A 27922-nucleotide genomic window follows, 5' to 3' on the forward strand; every position below is an offset into this window, starting at 1 on the left:
TGCTGCAGAAAGATGCATTTGGCCTTTAGAATAGTGAGGCGGTGGCAAAATGAGAACCATTTTGGGATGAATAGCTCTGCCCCATAATGCACTCTGAGTTCAAATCCCAAGCTTCCACAAGCATTGTGCAACCGATTTAATTAGAAAAGGCAGGGCATTATAGCACATGATTTCAAGGACAGAAGCCTTTCTGTAGTCTGGACTGTTAACTAAATGCATTATGACGGTTCACTCAGATAGCACTAGGCTATGTCTCCCTGGACTCTAGCGCTTGCTAGTTATTCTGATAAATTGATGAATCTGTTTTTATTGACATTACAAACCAGAAAAAGAGAAAGCAAACAAAATCACAAGCAAGTTTGAATTTGAATACAATATTACATTCTGTCTGGGCTGTTGCTAATTCTCTCTATATATTGAATTTCATTCTTTTCCTCTGAGGTGATCATCTTTAACTTGGCACCAATACTGACAAGCCCGTAGTCTTCATTTTATCATCAAATTGGTGGAATTCATCCCCTGCTGGGGCAGATCATGGTGAGGATGTGTCTTCCCAGACTTTGCGATGTCAGGGTCAGGCAGCCCTTCAACAATAAGAGCACATAATTTTTCATGCCTGGCAAGAATCACCACAGTGATTTAATGCTGATGGCTGTCCTCATGTCAGAAGCGTTTCTCCAAATGGTTACAGAGTTCCTGCTCTCCACCAAGGCGAGCAGAAACGGAGCATGTAGAGGAGGCACTTAAGCACACTGCCCTTTTAAAATGTGCCCAGAAACCCAGCACTTGATTTAGATTTCTTTCATACACATTTTCATTCATTTCTAAGATGTGTGGGCTTTTAGGCACTAAAGTGTATCAGATGCCTTTTTTTCCCCAATCAAGATCTTTATGTGAAAAGCTCATGTTAGATTTAGTTGTATCCTTCTAAGCTGACTACTTTAAAAAAATCAATGCCACATTTATATATGTGTGCCGGAAAGTTGAAAATCACATCCATTCAGGTGTGCAAGATAGTAACACACACACACACAATCATTCCTTTAAGTGTGCTGCTTCATTTTGTTTTGTTTTTACCCTATCATCTTGGTTTTCAGGAAATGCAGTCTTTGCTACCTGGAACACACCCTTTCTTTCACCTCCCTTCTCTCCCAGGATAACCTATGGATACCCGCATCCTTGTTGCTGCTGTGCAAGTAACTCTGAGTCATGGAGACACCACGTACGTAGCACACACAGACTGGCACACTGCCTAGTCTTCCCCCACCTTCATGATGCTGGTTGAGGCTATTGCATCCTTCCACCTCAGGGAGGTTGTCCCTGGCCCTCCACTGGTTCTCCACGATGTCTAACCTGAAGTCCTCCTCCAGGAATTGCACGATCCTGATGGCCTAGCCAAAGTAAATGAGTTGATGTCTGAGTCAACATTTTAGGATCTACACTTTTCATTTCAAGTTTTGAAGTGAATCAAAGGTTTTGCTTTGTTTTTTTCCCTAAGTTTGAAAGCTCCACTGAAACCTATCACAAGGTGACCTTTCTGGTACTTGTAATATCAGTAGCAAAATTTACTAAGACATTAAACTTTTTGCAGCCTTTAGAAACTCCTGGGTATGTAAGGTATTTACATGCTTCCTCTTTTACACACGCCTTTTAAGTCCATTATCTTTCAAAGGACTCAAGAAGGTCCTGTCCATTGTTCAATTCTTCATTTGCATTCCTCCCGTGACAGGTCACATTCCCATCAAGCCATCATCTGTGACAGTCAGTTTCCTCTGGCCATCTGATGGGCTCGTGAAATAGTCAAGCGTGTCAAAGGAAAAGCACATTACCACATTTTCACGTCTGTTATCGTTTTTCCCCATGATTGTAAAAAATGTGCTTATGCATGCATGCATATGCATGTGTGGAGCGACAGAGAGGCATTCGATTCCAGAGACTTTACGTTAAAGGAAAAAAGAAAAGAAATAAGAAGCAATCCATGCACTGAGATGTTTGAGGGTTTGAAAGGGGATCCCTGTTGGTATCATGTATGAATCGCCTGCCTAGTAGCTGAAAGGTCTGGACAATGGTCTGAATGTACCAGCCTCTCTTCAGGAGAGAGATGTGGCAGTCTGTTCCCATAAACATCTACAGCTTTGGGAGCCCCATGGGACAAATCTACTCTGTCCTAGAGGACAGCTATGTGTCTCACCTGACCTCATGGCAGTGGGTTTGAGTTGGGATTTAAGGACGACAGACATAAGCAAACCAGAAAGCACAAACTATCAACGATCAATTGGATGGCTTGAGCATATGCAAACAGGTGGATCATGGAGGAAGAGGCTTCACTTGCCAGGGTGCATTCTCAGACACAACCCAAAGATCTGACATCTGCCCCCAATATTGACGACACATATATAATGATAATGTTGATCAGGGAAATAAAGTATTTCTGAGTGAGAGAACACTTGAATAGTTCTGTGATCCTAGCGCATCAGAGCCACTGCAGTACATTTGGGGTTAAGGGCGTGATGTGCTTGGTGAAAAGCTGGTACGAGGTAAGGTTAGGAAGCTGGCAGAAGGCGTAGCATAGAAGGCAAAGAAGGCACACACCACCATGAACAACGATTCATTTCCCACAAAGTATAGTAAATTTGAAATACTTTTCTTAAGTATTTTATATTTTAGAGAGCAGTCAACGTTCTTAACAGACATCAAGCATTTCTGATACTATAACTATTGTTATAGTTAACTATAAAATATGCATAAATCTAGCACTTTCTTTTGTAAATCCTCATTTGTGAGATTTGAAGATGCTGTGACTAAATATGTTGTTTGCCCCGAGTTTAATGGCCTTGGACTCTGAGAAAGAAGTGCTGTGTTTTGTCTTTAATGTTCAGATGATTGTATTCAGACAAATGATTGGACACATTTTTTCTCAATTGTTTAGAATATAAAAGCACTATCTTTCCTTTCAATGCACTATCAGTAAGGCAATACATATCCAAGAAGACTGTTATGTGGAAAAGCAAAAGGTTATGTGTAGAATAAAGTGGACTTGCAACACAACAAAATAGCTCACAGCAAGAGCAACAACAATTCTTTCCCTGGTGCTCCCAAAGCAGCAGGTGCATTTCGAAATCCTTAAAGGAGAAGCAGTCTCAGAGCCACCTATTGTAATACAGACGCATCGGCACTGTATTCAAATTTCAATTGGTGTTGAATAAGAAAGTATTATATTCTCATAATATAGAGTGTTAAACCTATCCCATTCATCAAGTCTTTAAACGTTCAAGCTCCCATCTAGGTTTCTCATATAATATCCTTTAATACATATATATATATATGTATATATATATTTTTAAGGAAAATATTTTATTAGAAATGTAAAATTCAATAGGTTTTTAATACTGCTCCAGAAAGTAGCTTTGAATAGATTTCTGTTCCAATCACTGAAAAAGAGCAGCATACATATGATAGTGATCTTGGGGTGATACTAAACATCTTCATCTACTGGGAGGAAAAAATAGTCCAAAGGTGTAACTGATTGAAATGCTAAACATACGGTGAGTGGTTCAAACCAACCAGTTACTCCTTGGTAGAAAGATGAGGCTACCTGCTCCCATAAAGATGTACAGCCTCTGAAATCCTGCGTGCCGTGGCCATGAGTTGGAATCAATGTGCTGGTAGGGGGCCTGTGTGTAGGGTCGCTAGGAGATGGCGTGGACTCAATGACGGTGAGTTGGATTTGATTTGTTGAGAGGAGGAAAAACATGCACTCCTTGACTACAGTCTTTGGCTCCTTGCCAAGTTTGAAAATGGGCACCGCTCATATGTCTGGGAATTAATATTCCTTGTACAGTATAACTATATACACAGATTATGGGACTTTGGAAATAATAAAGGTTACTTTACGTCTGAGAGGACTTGGTTTCTTTAGAGTTCAAACGGACTGCTTTAGCAAACCATATTGAAAAAAAACAACTTTAAATAATTCTTAGCATCAGCTTTAACTTCTTGGTAGCTTATATAGAAATCTTTTCTGAAAACTATAAATTCAAGAAAATCAATAAAGGATCAGAGGGGTTAGGACTCCATCCTTGCTAAATGGGTGATTGATTTGCTTCCCATGTATAAGTTTGTTAATTTTGTGCAGTGACCCTACATACTATCTAGGTTTTCTGGTGCTGACTTCAGAAATATCATGAGAAGGTAAATTTTAAGAAACAAATATTTAGCATCTCTAGGGAGCCATGGTGGCTCAGTGGTTACACTTGGGACTACTGACCACAACCACCGACCCTCTGCGAGAGAAAGGGCTTTTTAACCTCATGCAGTTACCGTCTTGGAAACGCACGGGGGTGGTCATACGCTGGCCTATAGGTTTGCTATGAGTCAGAGTCAATTGGATGACAGTGAGTTTGGTTTATTTACTCTCTTTACATGGAGGAGGCTAGAAGCTAGAGGTACCAGCTGTGGGAGAAGATTTTCTCTCTGGTAACTCAGGTGAAAAAGCCTTGTGCCTTGTGATCATCTGTTTCTGGGCAGTGGTCATGTTGATAAGGGATGGCCTCGCTTCTCCCAGGGCTCTGTTTCTCTCTCTAGCTTGCTTAATCTCTCTTCTATTTCAAAGGACATAAACTTAAAACCTATCCTACTATATTTCTGTCTCGATAACATAACAAAGAACCCATTCCGCAAAAGCTCAGGTATGAAAAAAAAATTCCTGGCTCCAATCAATCCTGACCCCGGCTCTCCTTTGTTTGGAGATGTGGCCTGAATCTTCCTCCAAAGCCTTGGCACATACTCACTAATGACTATTGGCATCTTCCTCATGGCCAGCTACAGTTGCTGGGCTTTTTATGCAAGGAGCACTAAACTCTTTGAAATGGTACTGACAGTGCTGTCTTAATATAGGGATGAGCGAATGTAAGGGGATATGTTGAGTGCATTATCTTGCCTTACCTCTGAAAACACACATTATTGCTAAACTTATTTCCTCTGAACCATCTTTCTATATATGAAAATTACAGGTAGCTTAATAAAGACATCATGCTTGGAAAAATCAGTGAAAAAGAGGAAAACCCTCAATGCGATGAATTCACCCAGTGGTGACAACAATGTTTTCATATACATTATGCAAAGCAACTATCTATATGCAACTTAATACAGTCTTATCATCTAAAGAAAGAAGAAATCCTTGACAATATAATATGATTAAATTCCTAGGTTAATAACCTACATTGAGGATGCCAGTGGAGAGACAGCAAGTGTCAATGAAGAGTTCAAGCTAGGATATCTCATCGGATAAATTTCTATTCAAGTGTATCACACAGCATTCCTCATATAGATGTTCCATCCATACTACCAGTGGATAAAATGTGTAATGCTGGTTGGTTACTTAATATAGCGGATGAATGAACATCAGTGTCTTTTTTTGGGGGGGGGAGTTGTTTGGAATTTGGGAGTGAAGGATATTTTAGATATAGGTGTTTTAGATGTTGAGAATTTGAGTTGGGTTGGTTTTAATGGCGCGTGATGACGGTAAGCTACCATGTGCATAGGCACTCTGTGATGTATCAACTTCTAACGTCCTTTCGAGGAGTTCGGTTATTCCAGTGATTTAGGAACTGCACGGCTCTTCAAAAGGTCAGCAGTTTAATGATGGCAACACATGTACAAAGGTGCTTGATACAATTGATGTATGGATTGATATACGACCTGGAAGAGCTTCCAATAAAATGATCTTTTAATAACGTTTAAAAAACAACACCAGTCACTGTGTACAGACAGAGGAATGTTTCCCTTCCCTTAAAGTGTTGCATTCTCAGAAACCCCAGGGCAGTTCAACTCTGTCCTACAGGCTCTGTACAAGTTGAATCAATTCAATGGCAGCAACTTTGGTTTTAGGTTTTTGTTTTGTTTTTAATGTTTTGCAAGGAGTCCCAGGGTATGCAAATGATGCATGCACATGGCAGCTAACCAATGCAATGATGGTTAAAGCCCAACCAAAAGCTCCTTGGGAGATGAGCCTGGTGGTGAACTTCTGAGAAATGAGCCACTGGAATGCTGTGATGCTCAGTTCTATTCTCCTACATAGCGGGCTTCACGAGTTGCAATCAATGGTGGCTGACTGTTTTTGAAATTTCCTTTCACAAATTAATACAACGTAAGACATTTCCAAATAGCTATATGAAATCTCCATAAATTAAACCTGTGATGGGCTGGCATGTGTAAGTTTTAAATAGATTTAAAATTGGATAATTATTACCGAGGAAGCTTCCAGAATAATGCAGACATCTTCTGGAATAAGAAACAAGATTCTGAAGGCAGAGCTATCAGTGTTAGTTGGACAAGTGCCTCCTGCTTGGCTGGGATATAAGAAGGAGCAGAGATTTAAAAAAACAAACAAAACAAAACAAAAAAACCAGCGCCCTCATCCATGAACACATGGCAAAGTGCCCTTATTTTTATGGAGTGGATAGTGGGGCCCAGATAGGAGAAAACAAGGGTGCAACTTTTCATTTTATCTTGTCAGGGGTGATGTGAACAATCTGTTTTGCGATTTCATATAATTTTCTGAAGATGAAATTAGAAGTGTTGATATCAGATGACATTTATCAACAACACATTTTGAAAGATTTCTGCTGGGGCCATTGACATCTCTCTCTTCCTGTCTTCTATGTAGCTCTAGGATGCCAATGAAGTCCTCCCTTTGTTCCGTGTTCATAAAGTACCAAACCCTGCTCCTTATTTTTTGCCAACTTTTCTTTTAAAATAGCTGTAACTAGAAGACGTTGGCACAAAAATGTTGGTCACTACTTAATTTAGCTGATTTTCTTTCCTTTCCCCAAACAAATGCCCATTGAGAAGTGACTTTGGTTTAGAAAACCTCATAAATCATGAATAACCTCCGTGATTAATTTCTTCCTTGGGTAATCAAAGAACAGGACTCAGGGGAGGGTCAAGGCATAAAGAGCATATTATTATCTGGAATTAATCGATTTACTTCTCTCTTCCTTTCTGTATTAATTTTCATACTTGAATAAGGGCATATGCTGATAAGTATCCCTATAAGTAATATTTATAATAGTAATAACAAGTATAACAATAATGCAATCAGCAAGAACTGTCAAGGGCTAGCTGTTTAGTCTTGGTCTGCATTTTTATTTTTTGCACTTTTATATGCATCTTTTCAGTTTACTCCTACAGCAGTCCTATAAGTTATGTATTCTTAATATCCCCATTACATAGATGAATTCACCAAGAACAAAGGTCTTGAAGATCTTTCCCAAGCTTATATATCGAAGACACGTCAGCATGTAGAAAATAATTTTAAAATGATCTCCATAAGCCAAGTATTCTGTCTAGCATGTGAATTAAAAACTTTTCATGGAAATATTCACTATTGTGAATATCATACAACCCTACTCTTATTTTTAGACAAAACACTCTATAGAGTTGTGCTTATGTTCTGTACATTCATGAAAATCATGTCGGTTTCATGTATAAACTTATTTTTCATTGCGATAAGTCAATTTAGTTTTACTTTTAAGTGAATACGCACAATGGCCCTAAATAAAATAAAAGTTGTACAAATCCTTTGTATAAATTTTAGACAATGTGAATGCACTATAAATAATATTTAGGAGCCCCTGTGTCGTAGTGGTTATGTCCGGCTGTTATCCACAGGTCAGCAGTTCGAAATCACAAGCTCCATTTTCGAGAGAAACTCTTTCCACTCCCAGAAAGAGTTACAGTCTTGCTAACCCAAAAAGACAGCTCTCTACTGTCTTATAGGAAAGCTGTGAGTCAGGGCTGACTTGATGGCAGTGAGTAAGATTTTGACAGTATGTGAATATGTTTACTTTTCTGAATCTTACTCAAGGTTTACATTAGAAAATTGAATTCTAAATTACTATTCAACAATAAGAAATTCCAAGTTGATTTGTTATGTAAATGCCCTCAGTTTGTTGATTAGGTCGCACCATGAAGAGCACCAACAGGAAGACCTTTAATTTGATGTACTTCTGTTTCAGACTTACTGTATTGATTATTTGATTCCCCCTTTGTCTGATCAGGCAGTTTTGACAACTTCTGATTCCTTTCTAATATATATGTCTCTGGTTCAGTTACTAGAAATTTAAACCAAACATCTAATGTAACACACATCTACCCCTTTCTCGCTCATACTCTGCAGTAGTTGACTATGGCAGATCTGGGTTGGATGGGGAGGTAAGGGATAAGGGAAAAGTCTACAACAACATAAGGATCAGTGTGCTCTGTGTGTGGGTATGAGCTCTACCTTGTAGCAGGTGCATGGGATCCTCTCATACACAGCCTTGAGATCACAGGTGCTCATCAGTCTTTGTAACATATCCTCTGACTGAAGGCTTTGATCTCCCTCAAATTAAAAAAAGAAGTGCTGGAAAACACACAAACTGTTCACTACAGTAAATAAGAATAAGTAAGTTTGTGTTCCCTTTGCTTGTTGGATATGTATTCCTGTCTGCATGCGTAGTTGTGGGAAATGGAACCTGGACGAGAGTGGATGAGGACAGTCTGTCAACATTCACAAGTTTAGGTAGCCTGGGAGATCAGGCTCCCATGCAGGAAACTTTCCTAATCTTGGGTTAGAGACGTATTCCACTTACATTTTCCCAATGAAAAGTAATTTCCCATTATGCACCCCCATAATAATGCCAAGTTGCTGCTTGCAGGCACATGGCTGCTATACTTGAAGGTCAGCTATTTGAAAGCTATCTGACTGAAGATTCTCTGCCATCAAAGATAATCAGACCCCATTGTCTGTCCCACCCTAAGTATGAATTGCACTTTAAAATCAGAAATAGAAAGCTCATTCATATAATTTCACATTCAATATGCTTCATATGAATGTATTAATTTTCTAAAAAATGCAGTAATCATCAAAAATATTTTTGTTGAACGGCATGGCTTCCTCGGAGCCCTGGTGGTAGAGAGGTTATGCATCGCACTGTGCTCAGCATGGTCAGCAGTTGGAATACACCAGCAGCTCCAGGAGAGAAGGACTGCGCTTTCTATTCCCATAAACAACAAGTCTCGGAATCCCATAGGAGGTTGGTATGAGTCAGTATTGACTCGGTGGCAGTGAGTTTGTTTTTAGGGACAGCTTTCTAAACATATCTTCCCTCTCTCGATCAAGGTTAAATGGTGAGTATAAAGACCTTAAAATACCAAACAGCTATTGAATAATTTCTAGAAAAAATCTGAACCAAAAGTTTGGTTCTATTCAAAAACTAACCAGTGCAAACCGATTTTGAGAAATGCATTAGGATTTGTTCCACAAAACTCAATATGACTTGCGCACAAGACTGTAAGTAAAATAGATCAGGATTTATAATTACATCCATTGAAGATGTATCTACATGGTGAATACCATGAACTAGAAACTAGTGGAGACAATGAAAAATGAAGAATGGAAGTTTGTTTGTTTTTTACCTTCTTATGCAGATACAATAGATGTATGGTTTGTAACAAGAGTTGTAAGAGCCCCCAAATAAAATGATTTAAAAAATAATTAGTGTGAAAGGCAATTCAAAGACCAAAATGTATGTTATATAATATGGATAGCTTGGTGATTCAATGAAAACAAGGCAGAGCAGTGGGAAGGAATCATTCTCAGGTGCAGTTGAAAACAGGCCTGAATGAAGTGAGGCAAGGAATATACCAACGTTTGGGGCCAGAGTACTTCAGGCTATAACAAATCCTGTTAAAGACCATGAGGTAGGAACCAGGTTGGAACCAGTTAGGCATGTATCACAAAGCCTTTGAGTATTCTTAAAACTAATGGTTCGCTTAACTAACAAAGAATATGTGCTTTGAACATTATGCTTTTTTCAGTCTGTGTAAATGAGATAAAATTCATAATACCACTAAAAACATTAATTAGGAACTCTACGGGGTAGTGAGTTTATATTCATGGAGAAGCAGCAACTCAGAGATGAGGGTGAGAAGGGTTGTCCAATGAGAAACTGCGATCAACATCACTCAATGCTCAGAGAACTTTTTCAGTAGGTGTATGTTTTGCTGTGTGTATCCTAAAAAAATCACAAATGACGAAATAATTTAGGTATTTTAAAAAATCTTAGAGGACAGAAGCAGGGCATTGCACAGTGAGCAGAAACTTGAACAGAGGAACCAGAGCAGGGGGTGACCTCTTCTGGAAATTTACCAGAAAGCCACCGGTGCTGAAGATTAGAGAGGGCTTGCGAACCAACAGAAACACACCATCATCGCAAAACATGCAGTGTTTACTACGGAGTCTCTCCATTTTCAAGTTTTCATTGAGGCTTTCTACCTATTTGTTTACATAGCAACCAGGGTAATTAGGTAGAGCGGACAGCATTTTACATACCGCAATGGAGGCTCTAACAAATCAGTTGGCTAAAATTCAAATCATCTTAAAGAGTAAAAGGGAATGGATAAAACTCATCTAGAAGGATTGTGATTCCTTTCAGTCCCTTCCACGGGATTCCAGCTTCATGGCCACCAAACCCTGATGTTGCAGATTTGAACTTTCTATAAGATTTTTCTGGCTGTGGCCCCCAGACCTTACTCCCCAAGCACTTCTGGGTGGATTCTCACTGCCAATATTTTGGTTGCCCTACCCATTGACTCCTTGATTTCCATAAAGGACTCAATAGCTTCATGCTTCAATAATTAGTAATTTAAAGTTTATATATGAAGGGGTACCCCCAGAAAATGGGGAAAAACGCTCTGTTGGGCTAAGCTTTCATAGTATGCATTTGTTCCCCCCGGTGGGCAATCATAGGGCTACTTGCTCTGAGTTAGTGAACTATGAAAATGTCGACTTGCAGTACATTTGGAGTTAGTTCCACCAGGTCAGACTTTTAATGAAGCTATCTTTTTGGAGTTTTTGAAAAGATAGCTTACCAGTGTGCAACAAAAAAGGTCTTATTTGTGGCAGCCAGGCGGCTGGTTTTGTCACCACGACAATCCACCTGCTCATGCAGCTATCTACATATGCCAGTTTTTGGCAAAAAAACCCAGCATGCCTTTTGTGTCATGCACCTTACTCACCTGACCTCACTCTGTGTGACTTCTTTTTGTTTCTGAGAACAAAGGGGGACATGAAAGGGCAGCAATTTGATAACATAGAGGAGGTGAAAGCAAACAAGGGAGGTTTTGTCAGCCATCCAAACAGATGATTTTGAAAAATGTTTTTAAGAATGGAATCACAGATTTGACAAATGTATTAAGCTTGATGGAAAGTACTTTGAAAGCGATAAGGTTGTTTTGTTAAAAACAAAGAAACAAACATAGCTTTGACAACAAATTCCAGTGTGTTTTGGAATTTGTTGGTATCCGCTCATATAAACCCATGTGTCAGGTAAGGGTGATGTTAAGTGTGGCGGTATTATTGTGAACCTGTGCTATTTTCATAGCTATCTCCTCTGATTTAGGCTTTATTAAATCTGCAAAAGTGAAAACTTGACTGTAATACCTTTAGTCAACCACTGATTGTTTCTGTAACACTGAACTCACTAAAAGGAGATGACATGGTTATTAGGATACTGCCAAATATAATTGTCAAGACATTATAACTTTTATACTAGAATTAGATAAGAATTTTGATAAGGTGTGATAGATACAGAACCTGGTGTCAATCTGTGGATTAAGAGTGTAGGGGTGGAGTCTAGCCTGTCAATCAGATCATAGCCAATGAGCCCTCTGTGTGGGCATGGCCTTCTCCTGAGGGTTACGGGAACTCCTGTATTCCTCCTTGGAGACACTTTCTCTCTTGGCTCACCCTGAGAGACTCTCTGCTGACAAGACACATGGAGCTATGCTGATGCCAGCAAGATCCCAGGACCTGGAGAAGCCACGTGAAGACCCCTGCCAGAGCTGAGATGCTTACAATGCCACAGTGTCCACAAGACTTCCCACCCACTGGCCTGTGATCTTTCTGCATTCAGCGTCATTGCATGTGTTTCGTAAGTCTGAAGAGGACATTATAGATTGGTACCAGACATATGGGCTAATATCAGACTTATGGACTTGATCTGGACTGGACTGGGATGTTTTCTCAATATTCAATTGCTCTTATATAGCTCTTTCTTATGCACATATGAGTGTACACGAATTTGTTTCTCTAATCTATCAGGACTAACACATAAGGTTTGACAGAACATTGCTTAAGCTAACCAATGGATGTAAAACCTTTCAGGCTTCTTTTATATGTCTCATATAATTAATAATCCAAATGTTAACGAAACAATGGTGCCATTGAACACAAACATCAAACACATTGGAGCAGATATTGGTCAAGATATATTCCTTATGATTTGTTTATCAGAGTAGGCAAGGTTTTTGTTGTTTGTTCTTTTGTTTGTTTTAACCAATATTTTATTCATGGAAAAACTGACTCTGACACCAAAGGCAATATTTCTTGTTTTTGTTTTTGAATCAATATTTTGAATCAATAACAATCAATGGATTGTTAACCACATTTTCTAGTTCCCCCCTCAAAATCATAGTGGTATTTTTAAACATGGGAAAGTTCATGACATTCTCTGTAATTAAATGCTTTCAAAGCTATGTTCTAATTTAATATGATGGAAACAAACCACTTTTCTCCACTTGTATACTGCAATTTTACTTGAGATTTTTCTTTCCTTTATTTTGTTCTTAAGGAATTCTTTGGTTGATTAACCAAAAAAAAAACAAAAAACTCTTCCATAAGTAAATAATGATATAAGTCATTAAGGATTTGCTCCAATTTATGTTCTCTCATTAAAAAATAAATCTGAAATCATTATTCTTCACATCAGTCTATCTCAGCGTGTTTGACTGTGGTGACATATAGCAACCACACAAGCATATATGTGTCATGTTCTTGAAAACCTCTACACTGTCAAATGACATGGATATTTCAAACTCCAAGTTCAGGGAAATAGAGGTGAGCTGACTCTTCTCTTCATTGGTCAAAATTACTTGAAATGGTTGATTTAAATATACATCACCAGTTTGCATGTGTTCAGACTCACATACTATTTATTAGCATGACCATATAAGCCAATTTTATGAATATTATATGCAATACTCTCTTTTTGATCAAACTATGAATTTTTAATACTGTCTTGACTTGGGTTGAATAAAGATCTTTCTCCAGAAGGTGGGTTAAAATTAAAGCATTTTATTACCTTATTATCACTGTTACCATTAAGCTTTATGTCCAGCAGCTTAGCATTGAGTTCCTTCAAAATGTTGCAATAAAACTTGCTAATGTACCTAATTTTATATTCCACAATAAAAAAAATGACACAGAAGTATCAGTCATATTCTATGCTCTTAAAGAAAAAGTGATTGTGAGAACTGTATCATGCTTTATTGTATGCATAGTAAAAGACAGTGCATTTCATTATACTCTCTAAGAAGAATATTAATGCAAGCATGAACCTACTACTTATTTCTTGTTTCTATATCCTGTTTCTTTACAATAAAATTTATTTAAATAGTTTACAGACTTTTCAGAAGTTCTAAGAAGTCTAAAGGTCATAATGACCAATCCTGAAATACATACTGCCCTTGTGTTTTGATGTAATGCAAAACTGTTTTCGTTGCATTGAAAATAATCTATGAAAATTTCTTAAATATATTTTCATATTCCCCTTTTACACAAAGTAGAAATATCAAAATTAATACAGCTCCCTAATGTTCAGCTGCATTAATATCAAATGTGTTATTTTTCCAAATTTGAAATCAGTCCTAAAATTGTAACCTGAATGAAGCATAAACTCCATCCGCTTATTCATATACAGGAAATAGTTGTTTAAACGTTGCATACAGTCACCCACGTTCTTCTAGTACTAAAAGTATTTTCAAATAGTGTCAGGAACTTTACACACCTTGAGACTTGACTCTTGTTTGCAGATTTTAAAAGTAGAACATATAAATGATGTCATATAAAAATGGCTTAATCCATGGCCTTTCCTAGTAAGCACTCAGAAACACTTAGAATACAGATCGGGTTTTATGGAAAGAAAGCCAGCAGACTGCTTCCGTGAAATGCTAAAGCCAGTTTACAGTATGGCTACCCAAGAACTGAGTAGAGCACCTCTCCCAAACTTTGCCGTCAGCTTCCATCCTGTGTGTAACTTGATGTGACAACATGGTGTTTATCCAAGGGAATCAACAAAGAGTATACCTTGAGGTTTGCTTTGATTTGTTTCTGCTTCTTTGTTTGCTTTCAAACAGCTGCTTTATGAGTGTATTATCATTACATGACCTTGATTTCTTTACCAAGCGAGGACCAGTCCACCTCAACCCACATTAGCATCTTGTACACTGCAGTCATAATAGAAAGTCTTAATTATTTGATTGCATCGCAGAACCAAACATGCAAGCTAATCTCTGAAAGCGAGGTCCCAAGTCATTCAGGTAATCATAGTTGTCATCTGGATCGGAGACGTCAGAGCCCAAGGAGCTCAGGGATGCAGCTAAGGACCCGGTGCCCTCAAAGGCAAAGGTCTGAAGGGAGTCAAATGGAGGGGCACAAGGATCCGTATTGGCCTCCTCCAGCTTCTCCAGGATAAATTTCCTGAAGATGGCGCTGTCTGGGCCCACCTGCAGAGACTGCCTGTACATGCTGGGGATCTCCGAGGGGGCGTGCTTGCGAGCCCTGCGCTCACGCATGAAGGTGCTGGTCCTTAGCTCCGCAATGTCAAAGGCCTCTGTATCCTCTTCTCCGCCCCCTTCGTCATCATATCTGAAGATGTTCTGTCTGAAATCCTCACTCTTCTCAGGAAACAGAATCTGTTTTCTTTTTTGTTTCAGACTCAGGATCAGAAAGATAAACCCTGACAAAGAAAGTGCAGCAGTATATTTAACTTAGCATCTAATTTAACTTCACATTTAAGATAATATTCAAATTTTAGGATAATACTGATTGGCCACAAAGAATCACCAGACATGGTGATAAAAGCATTACAGTATTTGCTGATTGAACCCTTCTGGAGGTGGTGGGTGGTTTTGAGGGGGTTGGTGGTGGTGGAGGTGGTGGGTGGAATGGTACTGGGGGTGGTGATATGCAGTTGAATTGATGGACACTCATATCTAGACTGTAGGACAGATTAAAACTGCCCCATTGGGTTTCTGTCCTGATGATGTAGTGGGTTACACATGGCAGTAACTCTAAGTTCATTGGTTGGAACCCACCAGGGAGACTGATGAGGCTACCTGCTTCCATAAAGATTTAAAATATGGGAAACTCAAAGGACAGTTCTACTCTTTGGTTCCACAGTTATTCAGTCTTAGAGTTCACCATGAGGGGACCCAACTTGATGGCAGTGGCTACCCTTTACAGAAGCAGATCTGTTCTCCATCGGAACTGCTGGGTGGGCTCAAACCATGATCTTTCAGTTTGCAGCCCATTAATAAACTGCTGAGCCAATTATTATTATTGTCAGTTACTACAGATGAGGGGATTGGCACCAAGGATCCCATAATTCAAATGCTGGACCTTAAAACTACAAAATTGGAATGGAACCTATGATGTGTGGTACCACATTAGTTTCAAAAATCTCAAACTACCAAAGGTTGTGAATCATAAGATTAGTTTGTTCAAAATCAACATTTTTAAAATTTTAGACAATTTTAATACCATGTAGCAGTATTTTTTTAATTCAGTATATGCTTTGTTTTAAATAAAAAGTCTATATTCATTGGGGTCTACATAGCTGTCAAAATTTCATATATGGAGCTTAAAATGATGAACTATGAATATTGTTATACATATATATTACAAATATTCTAACTTATATACAACTTACATTTAAAAAAATTGAAATAGTTCAGGTACTGAACTGTAAGTTAATCTGTTATATAAAGGTGTAAATCAAAAAGTACTGCTGCTAAAGCATAGAAACATTTATTAAATAAACATATCAAAATGTGAAGCAGTTATTTCTTACTATAGCCCCCATATAAGTCTGTGCACTTCTGGAAACAGTGTTTCCCTCTCTAACCCTTTCTCAAAGAACTCTGCAATAATCAATGGCACCATGTCAAAATGTGATTTTTGGAGGAATTGAAATATGTTCCTTTTCACTGTTATTTGAGTTTTGGAGAATGGGGATGAGTTTGGAGGGTCAAAATTAGGACAACAGAATGAGGAGGTTTGGCCTCCTCAGTGAAAAATCTCATAGGGCTACGTTTTCTACCCCTGGTGAATAAGATGGTGGATCGTCATGCTGGGAAAAGAAAAATTACTTATTTCAGCTTTGCTGTCCTTTTCAAAATCAATACAATTCTCAATTTTCCTATAAATTCTTAATAGTAAGTCCCCATGATCATCCTGTCAGTCAGCATAACCTTCTGAGCTGAACTCTGTGTCTTGAATTTAATTGGTCTGAAAGACCTCCTCTGAAGCCTTTGTTTTAATAAGCGTTGTTGTTGTTGTTTTGTTTGTCTGTTTTGAAGACATCCTAAAGAGATTAGGACAAATACATTACAGTGAGAACTTGTCTGTAGGCACCCACAGATCACAGAGCCATGTTTAAAGACATTTTAAGGGCATGAATCTATGCTTGTATTAACTTTAACTCTAGTAGCTTTTTTTTTAACTTACCCTCCAGTACTTGAAATAGAAGATGGTATAAGGAATTGTCTTCCAATTCGTGAACTAGAGAGATGACTTATGAAACTCTCGAAGGGTATTTCACTAGTCGGCACCTACTCCTCTCCCTGTGAATCTGACTGAACCCTTTGACTGTGAAGCTGTCTTCTTTTGACTAAAGTCCCTGAACCATGAACTATGTTTAAGCGTTTTGTTTTTGAGACTAACTTACAGGGTTCTACATTTAGCTTTATCATAAAAAGGTCATTGAAAGCAATTTGAGAAATTGGAGTAGGGATAAAGAAAATCTGGCCATATTCAGTGACAAACTAGGAATGCCTTGTTTCGGAAGCTTTGAGAAAGGTGAGTGTGAAGGCAAAGCGTACCAAACTGTGGATGTGTTTGATGGTTGAGGTTGGCATTCCAGAACCAGCAGCGGGTATCATGGCTTCTGTTGCATTTTAATGAAAATTTATCAGAGAATCAAGAACGGAGTTCAGATGCTACATAATGGTGTGCTGAAGCAAAAGTGTTTCATGTCTTGATAGTTCGGGCCTTCTGAGTTAGAATTGATGTGATAAAAGTGAGTTCACTTAATTATAAGATGAGTAAACTAACGCTACTGGTTCTGGAAGCAAGGAAATAACATGAAATTGTTTTCCTGAGGTTTGTTTTTGCCTAGCCCTTTGAATACGTCTCTTGCTGTTACCTTTGTCCTCCATGCCACCCTTAACTTTCTCGTATTTCTAGGCAGCTGTGCTCTGTTGAAAGTATAACTGTTTGTGACACACATTTTCCCCATCACAGTGCAGGTGGCGAAAGTTGCTAAGTCATGCATTTATTGTCAGAATTAGATTGCATGGTGCATAGAAAGCACTGAAGAATGTCTCCTGGGGTGTGATAAACACTCAAGAGAAGTCCACTATTCTAGTCATTATATAATATTTATAGCCACATAAAGGTGTCCAAAACATGTATAAGCAGATGAGCGCATACATAATCACATGTTCCTACAATTCAAGGCTTAATAAATTTCAGCTGCATGTACCAACTGTGCTTTTTAATTTTGTTTACTGGTTTTAATAATTGTAATAAAATCAGAGAGTAATTAAGCACACACAACAAAAACAAGATAGCTCTTTTGGAAGGAGTTGTTTTGTATATGCATCGTGTTATTTTAAATGGATGAAAAGATATATCACTGGGCATTTCTTACCAAATATTATCACGACGCAGATCAGCACAGCAATAATGACTTCTGTCCTGAATCCCTTGGCTAGCATGCGATCCCGGTTACTGCACGTCTCTGCATTACCACGGTCATCACAGGCACAGACGTATATGGGGAGGGTGTTTGTGCTCGTGAGGGGTGGGAGTCCATTGTCAGAAATTACAATGGGCAGGTAGAATACAGGTTCTTCTTGAAGACTAAAACCAGTCCTATTAGTCAAAATCTTTGCTGTGTTGTCTAAAAATAAATAAATAAATATATGAACCGATACAAGTCATAGGTATTAGGAGTAATAGTATCATAGTAAGATCAGATGAAGTTCAATAAGAGGAAGAGAGCATTTTTCATAAAAAAGATAGTGAATCAGTCAAAACAGCTTTATTATTTTTGACATTACCTAAACTCTAATCATGTAGTTAGATGAATTATTTAAATCAGCCCCAGATAGAAATGCAGAAAAGAAAACAGCCGCTGTAATTAAATACCAATAAATATTTTATAGGGGCTACCCACACTAAATGTATGATGGCAGAATCAATTTCATTTGAGTTAATTACACATGACACACAGTGATTTTTTTTAAATAGCTGGAACCCATTGTCATCATAAATACTATAAATATACTAGCTTATCAAAATGATTTAAAAGCAAAGCCTCCCAATTAAACAAAATGATAGTTGATTTTACATTGACATTATCAACCAACTTTATATATAAAATATAGGAAATCCTTAAACATTTGTTGTTGCATCATTCATCTATATAGGAAAATACTGTAAAAATAATAAAACAAAAGAACACCAAAAGGAACACTGCATACATCGAGCACATTCATCCCAGAATATTCTATGTATGCCTTTTCAGTGCAAATTCTTGTGTCTCAAAGCTATTTTCCCTTTTGCTTTGTTTTTTCCTACCCCCCCTTCATTTTTGATTGCCATCCACAAAAATATTTTCTGATATTTTTGTCAGATAAACTTTAGGAGACAATTGCAATAAAAATACAAAGAAATGGAAATCATTAGAAATGCATGCTTCTTCATGACTTTTCTAGAATTATATTTTAAAGCAATTGTCATGTTTTCAAGGACCATTAAAACCATGTGATTTTATTTACTAGGCATATTTAAGATGCAAGAGAAAGTTTACATTTTTGTGTGTTTTTATTAAATGACTTTCAACCATAAATACTAAACCAAATATATTCTTCTTTTTATGTTTCAATGTACTTATTTTTCCTTGGAAATGCATTTTATGTTAATAGAAACAAATCTAAGCTAGAGATTATTTTCTGTGCAAGCATTTTCCCCCTTTATCTGAAGTATATTTGAGTTTCTCTCCCTAGGGAATTTGAGGCGGGCAAAAGGAAGAACAACCCTACATTTTCTGTTCCACAAAAGATCCCCCTGCTCCTAAACTTCACAGCAATAGTAATGAATGACAAGAGCATACTTTGAGTATAAACATATGAGTAGGAACTTCTGTAGATTTTCATAGATTTGAGATACAAAGAAAAATTAAACTAGAAACTCAAATGGACATCAAAATAAATAAACCCTCTTCTCTTGAAACACTCAAAAATTAAAATAATTAATTTATATGAATTTAATGCATAGTGGGAACTATGAAAAGAAAGTGATTTGGTTTCACCACACAGTCTTTCATGGCATTTCTCCCTTAAAAACAAAGAAAACCAAATATATTGCCATAGAGTGAATTCTGACACATGTCAACTCTAAATATTTTCACATCAACACCACACAAGGTTTCTTCTTATGTTGATAAAATAATTCCCAATATATAAAGAAAAGGGAAAAGAATCAAACTAAGCTCATATGTTAGAGGTCATAATTAAAAGCTCCAAATACATTGGAATCATTCAAACTAGCATTATAGTATTTATCATCTGCTCCCGAGACATAGAGCGAGTTTTGCATTTTATCAATGCATAAAAAGCAATATGGTGTCAGAGCTGCAATTACATTTTCAGTCATTGAGACTTTTACAAGGACTAACCCACCTGGATGACTAGAACTGTGCTTTTAATTGGAAGAAAGGCCTTGAGTGACAAGGGACGGGCTGTTCAACATCTGGTTTTGAGCATTGGTTTCCTTTCCCATTATACTTTGCGCTATTTCAAGAAAAATGTCAAGCTGTAGGAGCAGTGTTATACATGCTGTTAAAATCACACATGATTTGCTCAGCATGATTTAAAAATTATCATGAATGAATGGTAGTACCTTGGCTATCTATGATCATAAAACTTGAGTTTGTTGTGTCTTCTATAGATAGATTGAAGTAAAACTGGTGCTTTTCTACAGATTCATCTCTATCCACTGCACTGATGATCTGAATCACCTAGAAAAACATGAAGATGAGAAAACACACACATAATGTTCACTCAAACATGCAAGCCATAGCCATTAAGTTGATTTTGACTCATAGGAGCGCATATGACAGAATAGAATTCCTCTTGGATTTTCCGCAGGTGTAAATCTTTATTGACACAAACTGACAGGCTCCCCTTTCTCTCAAAGATCAGTTAGTGGGTTAGAACTGCATACTTTGGGATTATCAGCCCATAGGGTGACCCACTAGGCCACTATACGATGCGATGTGTTCTATCTATCATCTATCTATCTATCTATCTATCGATCGATCGATCTATCTATCTATCTATCTATCTATCATTTAATTTCACAGGACAAATTCAACTAGAAATTCATATAAGGGAATTTTTCTTACTGGGGAAGCCATACAAAATTGAGCAGTGACTTAAATAGGGTTTATACATTTTCATGTAGCGAGTAAACAAATTCTGCCTCTATACCCCAAATCCTTCAGGACATTTTTTCTCCTTCAAAACAAACAAAACAAACCTATTAATCTGGAATACATTACAACTCATGTGTGTGTGTATTCCATATATATGCATATATATAATTCATGAGCATAAATAGCTATATATATTTGATTCTGAAAAATGCTGCTACATATTTTTTATTCTAATGTCTTAATCAAAATCATTAGTGGTTTGGCAGAGAATAACTGTTAAGTTAGTTTTGTCAGTTAAAAATACATTTATGAACCCTTTTCAAAGGAACATTAAGATATTATTACATGATACCAAAATGTTGTTTATGATCCACTGGTTCCCTGAGCTACCCTTGTCCAAAGTTCCCAAGGCCCGACTGTCTTTGTGTGGCATTTCCTTTCTTGCTCCCCCCTTCTGTATTCATCCTTTTTTACCTTTGCTTGTCCTTCCTGATCTGAATGGCGGTCATTATGAGTTGCTGGTTTCCATATTTTCCACTTATATTGATAGAATAAGTGTGGCAGAGTTGCTGACTTAGTCAAGTATGTGCTAATGTAATGGGTTTATTTAATTGATTTGAAGGAATACTGCATTAATGCTTAGGGGTGATGTACATAATGTCTTTTGACACATAATATTTATGAAAAGAGGATTCCACATCAAATAAGTTTCTCTTGATATTTCAGATCACATGGAAAAAAAGTAATGCTGATATGAGCACATCAGTTCTCAATTAATTATTTTCTTTCAAAACATGGGTATGCTACTTCAGTAGTTCATTACTGTCAAAGAAAAGGAGAAAGAATCTGACAAGATCACACAGTGTAGTCGCGACTAATTCTATAAATTAAACTGATGATGGAAATTACTGTTTAAAATTTTTAAGAATAAAGAACCATTAACAAGGTGTCAAATAGAAAAATGACAGACCCACGTTTATCACGTTACACCTCAAAAATACAGATATCTATCCACATGAATAACAGCCTCATGAAACTTGTGAAACGAATGCAATTTGTACAGATGTCCTACAATGGTTTATGCTTTCTTCATAACAAATTGCTAATTAAATCATAATATGTTGTTAATGAAGTATTATGATAGAAGGAAAATACATTCAGGCAACCCATGCTTACAATGATAAATGCGGAGATTAAAACCACATGCTTTTATTTTCAAAAGAATTTGTGCAGGCATGATATTGGCAGGCTAATGTTCTGAATCTTATCTTTGATAGATAAAAATAGTGTAAACTTGAAAGATGAGTAAATTTTCTCAACTTACTCTTAAAATGGATATTCTTATACTTAAATTTAGGATTCCATTTTAGAATATGTTTAAGTTTAGATTTATGTTGTCAAACTGCTTGCTTCACATTCCGTCAGTGGTTGTTAGGTATTCTCTTGGTGAAAATTCTCTTGGGTGATTTTTAGAGGGGGATGTTGTGCATGTTGGGAGTACTCTTGTATGTTCACTGGGTAGGTAGTCCGAATAAACAAGGTCTCAGTATATCTGCCACATTCCTATGAGCTTACCCATATTTTGATTTCCTTTGTGACACAGGCTTCCAATAAGATTAAATATTTTCTTGTCTGTTGAAGCATTATCAAAATAGAAAGCCCCTAGAATAATGAAATCACTCAGACTTCAGGTATCATTTATGCTATTGAACCAACCGTAAATATGTATACTTTTCATGAAAACATTCAAAAGTTCTGAGCTGAAGCAGCATTAATGATCTCATAAGTCTTGACAAGATAATGTTCATTTTTGTTTTTAACATAATAATTGCAAATATTTAAAAAGTTTTATTGAGATATAATTAAAATTCCATATAGTTCAATCATTCAATAATACTAAAAAGGGTTGTTCAATCACCAATACAATCAACTTAAAAACATTTTTTTCCTTTTTATAGTCATTGCTTTTGACTCCATAGTTTTTCCATTCTCCCCTCCTGTGCCCCCAGGTAATCATTAATGCAGTAGCTGTCTTCATAGGTCCACCCACCCTGACTGTCCTAGACAGAAACATTTACAAAATAAAGACAAAAAAGAGGACCAACCTGGAAAAATTGACGAAATACCAGAGAGCAAAACATTAATTGAAAATAAAGCAGAAAATATTTTAAAGTAGATAAATTTAAAATATTGTCAAGTTTGGTTTTTATTTTTAATTTTCAAATAACATTTTAGGAAAGAAAATTTTATTTGTTACTTAGATTAAAGAGGGGGAAGGAATGAAGAGAGACAGCAATGCAACCTATATATCAAGTTATTGACTTATGTATTATTCTAGGATTTTAGAGGAACAAATCCACAGCAACTCATGTATAAGAGAGTTTTATGTAAAGAAAGAGTTCATGATGAAACCATCCCAACCTATTGCTGCCCAAGCCCACAAGTCCAACATTAACCCATTAACCCAACACCAGTCCACAAAGTCCTCCACCTTACAAAACAGAGGCAATGATGCCGACTGCAGGAGGAAACCTGAGTCAGTGAATAAATAAGCATCTCAGCCCTAGCAGGAGTCTCCACACGGCTGCTCCAGCACCCAGGCCTGCATCAGAATAGGTCCATGTGGCTTCTCCTTGGGGATGTCTTGTAGGAAGTCAATCTTGCAAGCTGAAGCAGAGAACTGCTAAGGCAGCTGCATCCTGGTGCGACCATCACAAAGCAAGAGACCCTGGAACTCGAAAGGCGAGGCTCACCACCCATTTATCCCTCTGCCTTTCAATTAGGCCCACATGTGATTATCGGCCAGGTTGGCACAATTAACTAACTCAACTTATAATTACACACAATGAATAAAAATAGCTCTTGTGATATAACAATTTGAGTATTCATCCAAAAGATCAGTGAAGCCAACCCATCAACTGCTCCACAGGACAATGAAGTGGCAGTCTGCTTTATTAAAACTCATAGCTTTGGAAATCTTATGAGGTTATACTCCAGCTGATGGGGTCAATATGACTTGAAATCAACATGGCAGCAACAGGTTTGGTTTGGTTTGGTCTGCTCTTGGAACCTATTACTGGTCACATAGATTTATAGTAGGAGGAAAGTCAAATGGAACTATATATACACAAGACAATGGATTGAGACAGCTGTACAATAAGTAATATTTAAAACAAATTTTGAGAGTTCAGATTTTTCAGTATTTGTTTTACCTCGGCTTGAGTGCTGCCAATTTATTTTCTGATTCAATTTATAATTCTTTCAAATCTATTTTAAAAAATAGATTTTAGTGCATACACACAGATAATCTAGAAAAACTGGTAGACCAGGTCCTGTAGTACCTCAGCTTATCTTTTGTTTGTGTTTGTTGTGAACCGGTTTGACATTACAGACTCCAAGTCCATTTCAATTTTGCTTTTTCTCCTTTTTTTTGTTTGCTTCCTAAGCCGCTCAAACCACAATTTAGGTTGGAAGGATAACGAATCTGGAGTGAGTTCATTTATTTATTTATTTTTGAAGAAACATACTATATATATATTTACACAACCCATCTCCCCACAGAGGGCCCCCAGGGAGGGCATGAGTCACCAGGGCGCAGTAAAGCACTGATAAAACACACCATATCCCTCTGGCTCCTTGAGGCTTCCTCACCCCCACATTACCATGACCCCAGCGCTGCTTCCCAATTCAGACTAGACTGGAACATGTACACAGGTACAGAAAGGGATGGGAGCTCACGACACGCAGAATCCAGGAACATGAGTGGGAATAGTGGTACCAGAAGGGCAGGGGGAAGCGGGAGAGAGGAAGGGAGAAAGGGGGTACCGATCACATTGATCTTCACATAAAACCATACACCCCTCTGCAGGGGAAAGAACAACAGAAAACATGGGGGAAGGGAGACAGCGGTCAGTGTGAGAGATGAAAATAATAACAATGTACAATGTATCGGGGGGTTATGAGGGTGGCGGAGGTTGGAGGAAAAAAAAGAGCTGGTACCGAGGGCTCAATAGAAAATAAATGTCTGGAAGAGAATGAAAGCAACATGTGTACAAACATGCCTGATTCAATTGATGTATGGATGGTGATAAGAGTTGTACAAGCCCCCAATAGAATGATTTAAAAAAAATGATATCAACAAAAATATTTAATTAAACCCTGAATATATCTGTGTGTTTATTACCTGAGCTAATCTAAACACTGATCTGAAGCGAAATACTCTATTACTTTCCCTATATTATAAATTCTTATTTTAAACCTTAAATGATGAATTGACCATCATTTCAAGCACATTGGGTGGTTCCGATTTTGAATGGCAACTGGCACTAAAGCCACTGTGAAAACGTTTGCTTTTGAGTAGACCATGTAATGCATCTCTATGGCCCCTGGAACATATTTAGCTTCTGATGGAGTCTACACATGAATACAAAAAGTTGTGTATCAGAGGTAAATGCATAAAATAAATGAAAATAAAAATACCCCCCAAAAGAAGGATAAACACTATTGTAATGCATCATGTAATTGTGATAAAGTAGCTATAGATGGACAATAACTGAATTTGTAGTTGAGAGGGAATAATTGAGTTTGGATGAAGGACAAAGTGATATCTGGCATACCTCTTTTCTGTTTTTAAAACACATAATTGTATCTTGTACTGGTTGCATGACTGCTTCATGTTATATGTACAGTTCCTGAATAAGCGCAGTTATGTGTTCTGGAATTTCTATGCTTTCCTGTGTTAACCACAGTTTGTTATGATGGGATATTGTTGGCTAGTTTCTGTTTACATTGTATCACCAGTCTTTGCAATGGGCACAAGTATGTATGGATTGCTTCCCATCAGTTGTAGCTATCTTCCTTTTTTTCTTTAACAAAGACAATTAAGTTCTTCTGGCACTACATCAGTTTTTAAGACAACATTTCACTGGTTATTCTGTTAATGCCTGTATCCAAGCTATTGCCAGTGCATTCCATGTGGCTTGCATTTGTTTTACTTCAATACCATGTTGATCCTATGCTACATCTTGAAATGCTTCACAGTGACCAATTATTTTCTTTTGTTGCTTCCTGTATCTTTCAATATTTTTCTCATAGACTCTTTCAGTATGGCAAGTTGAGGCTGGAGCTTTTGCTTCAGTTCTCTCACCTGCAGAAATTCTGCGAGTCTGACCTTTTGCTTTTCTTGCCTCAGGTCCTTGCACATTAAATTATCATACTTTTTGTGTGTGTTCTTGAGCCCCCATTCGATGGTCCTTTTAGCTCTTTGATGGTATCATTTCTTCTATTTGATTTAAACATTGTACCTTTAAGACAAAGTTTTAGAGCCTATTTTTATACACATTTTGGTCTTTTTTCTCTCCTACCTTAAAAAAAAGTGTAAGATATAATTCTGTTTTTAAACTGATTTTGTTATCCAATGTACAGTACTGCTTAATGGGATTGAACTATAGAATTATATGATGTCTGTATTAGCTGCTACTAAATAGTTGGGAAATATGGTTCAAGGCCTGTGGAACTGCTCCATAGAAGAAAGATGGGGTGTCTTCTTCTATCATGTTTATAGCCTAGCAAACTCTCTGGGGTATGTCTACCCTGCCTATGCCACAGCTTTGACTTGGAACAACTTTGATGACAAGAGGCGTGATAACAGGCCACCCCGACAAAGACTTGCATGTAAAAATGTTGGACGATGGTGTATATGAGGTTGAAGTCAGTGAAAGTGATGTTGTGTAAGTAACTGATGGACTCTGACCACAAGGTGGAAGGTTCCCATTCACCAGCTGCCCAGTGGGAGTAACATGATGCTCTCTGCTCCAGGAAAAAGTTACAGATTTGCTATGGGGAATCACCTCTCTTTTAGGGGTTCATTTTTTGTTTTAAGTAAAAAAATTAAAAAAGCAACAGTCAATGATATTTTCATAAGTTTTAAAACAATAATTTTATGAAAGTAAATTGTCTTTTAATGAAGACATTCATTTTACCTATGTCAATTAGTTTGCACTTTTGCTTTTCTCTTATTAAGGGGACGCAGCTTATTAGTAAATCAAGTCAGTAGAATGTTATTTCCAGATTGTGTCCTGATACAAAAATAAGCCTAATACTCACTATCCAAGAATGAGAGTCGCGTTCATTATGTAACATGCTGTTCAAAAAAACAACTTTTGGCAGTTGTTCTCAGAAACAACTACTACATACTGATTTGGAGCAATCACTTAAAAAGTATTGGTTGATATTCTTGCTTATAAAGCAAGTGGCAATCCAACTCACCACCAGGATAAGATGAAGAATAACTTGTTGAATAATGCTATAAAATATATATCACTTACATATGCTAAGTATGAATTGATATACATGATTGATTCACTGAAATATACTTAGTAAATGATTCCCCTATATACTACTTCCAAAGAGGCAGATTATACAAGAGTGGTTCCAAAAATGCACGGAAAAATGGAATAAGAGATAATGGAATTTGTTTCAGGGAGTTTTTGAAGCCAACTCCTTTCTTGTTTTGGCCATTACCCCAAAACTAAAATCTTGCCTGGAAGTAGCGTACACACCTCTAACACACACACACATGGAGCTGGTTAGAAATAAATATCATGAAATCATTCACAAATTTTATTCGAAAGTTCTCATACACTCTTGTGGATGAAACCTAGGGGGCGGGGAGTGAGTATAAGAAGCAAAAAACTTACTACCACAAGGTCCATTCTGACTCCTAGTAATTCCATAAGGGGAGTGGAGTTGCCCCTTTGGGCTTCTGAGGCTGTAAATCTCAACCAGAGCAGAAAGGTCATGCTTGCTAGTGATCTAATGAAGCAGCTGATGAGTTTGAACTGCTGCCCTTGTGCTTAACAGTACAATACAATCCACAGCACCCCGGGGTTAATAGTACCGAAGGAAGCGATGAAAGGCAGCTGTGGCATATCTCTGCATGTTTTCTATTAGACTGGATGAAACTGTTTGATTTTACAGGAAGGACCTTCAGTGGACCTGTGTGAAGTTCACTCCAGAAGAGAGGCTCAATCTCTGGTAAAGTAGCTAGAATGAGAATAAAGAGAGCTCAACACATGAAAGAGGTGGTTATGAGCAGGAATCAGCTACAGCTAGCAATTGGCTATCGAGCTTTTTTATTTCATAGCAGTTCTTTGGGCCAGAGTAGGAATTCCCCATACGGCTTTCTAGACTCATCGTGAAGGAGGTAGATTGCCAGGTTTCCTCCAGCAGAAGCCGCTAGGTTGTTTCCAATGGGTTACTTTTGTTTGCAGTCAGTTATCTGCTGTACTCAAGGGCTCCTGGTTGACGGAATGGGGGAG

General features: G+C 37.5%; 1 protein-coding gene across 1 annotated transcript in view; it reads right to left on the bottom strand.

Annotated features, from left to right (window-relative positions):
* Positions 1–13140: 13140 nt before the first annotated feature.
* CDH19 (cadherin 19) overlaps positions 13141–27922 on the bottom strand; it is an 81017-nt gene continuing 66235 nt past the window's right edge. The window contains exons 10-12 of the mRNA XM_004703040.2: positions 20069–20186; positions 17814–18065; positions 13141–14840 (exon numbers count right to left, since the gene is read on the bottom strand). Of these exons, the coding sequence (XP_004703097.1) occupies positions 14350–14840; positions 17814–18065; positions 20069–20186 (861 nt within the window). The 3' untranslated portion in view covers positions 13141–14349. The remainder of the gene's footprint in view (positions 14841–17813; positions 18066–20068; positions 20187–27922) is intronic.

The sequence above is a fragment of the Echinops telfairi genome, unplaced genomic scaffold (assembly GCF_000313985.2).
Source record: "Echinops telfairi isolate 266 unplaced genomic scaffold, ASM31398v2 ScPeMD7_7400;HRSCAF=8409, whole genome shotgun sequence".
In the NCBI taxonomy this organism is placed as follows: domain Eukaryota; kingdom Metazoa; phylum Chordata; class Mammalia; order Afrosoricida; family Tenrecidae; genus Echinops; species Echinops telfairi.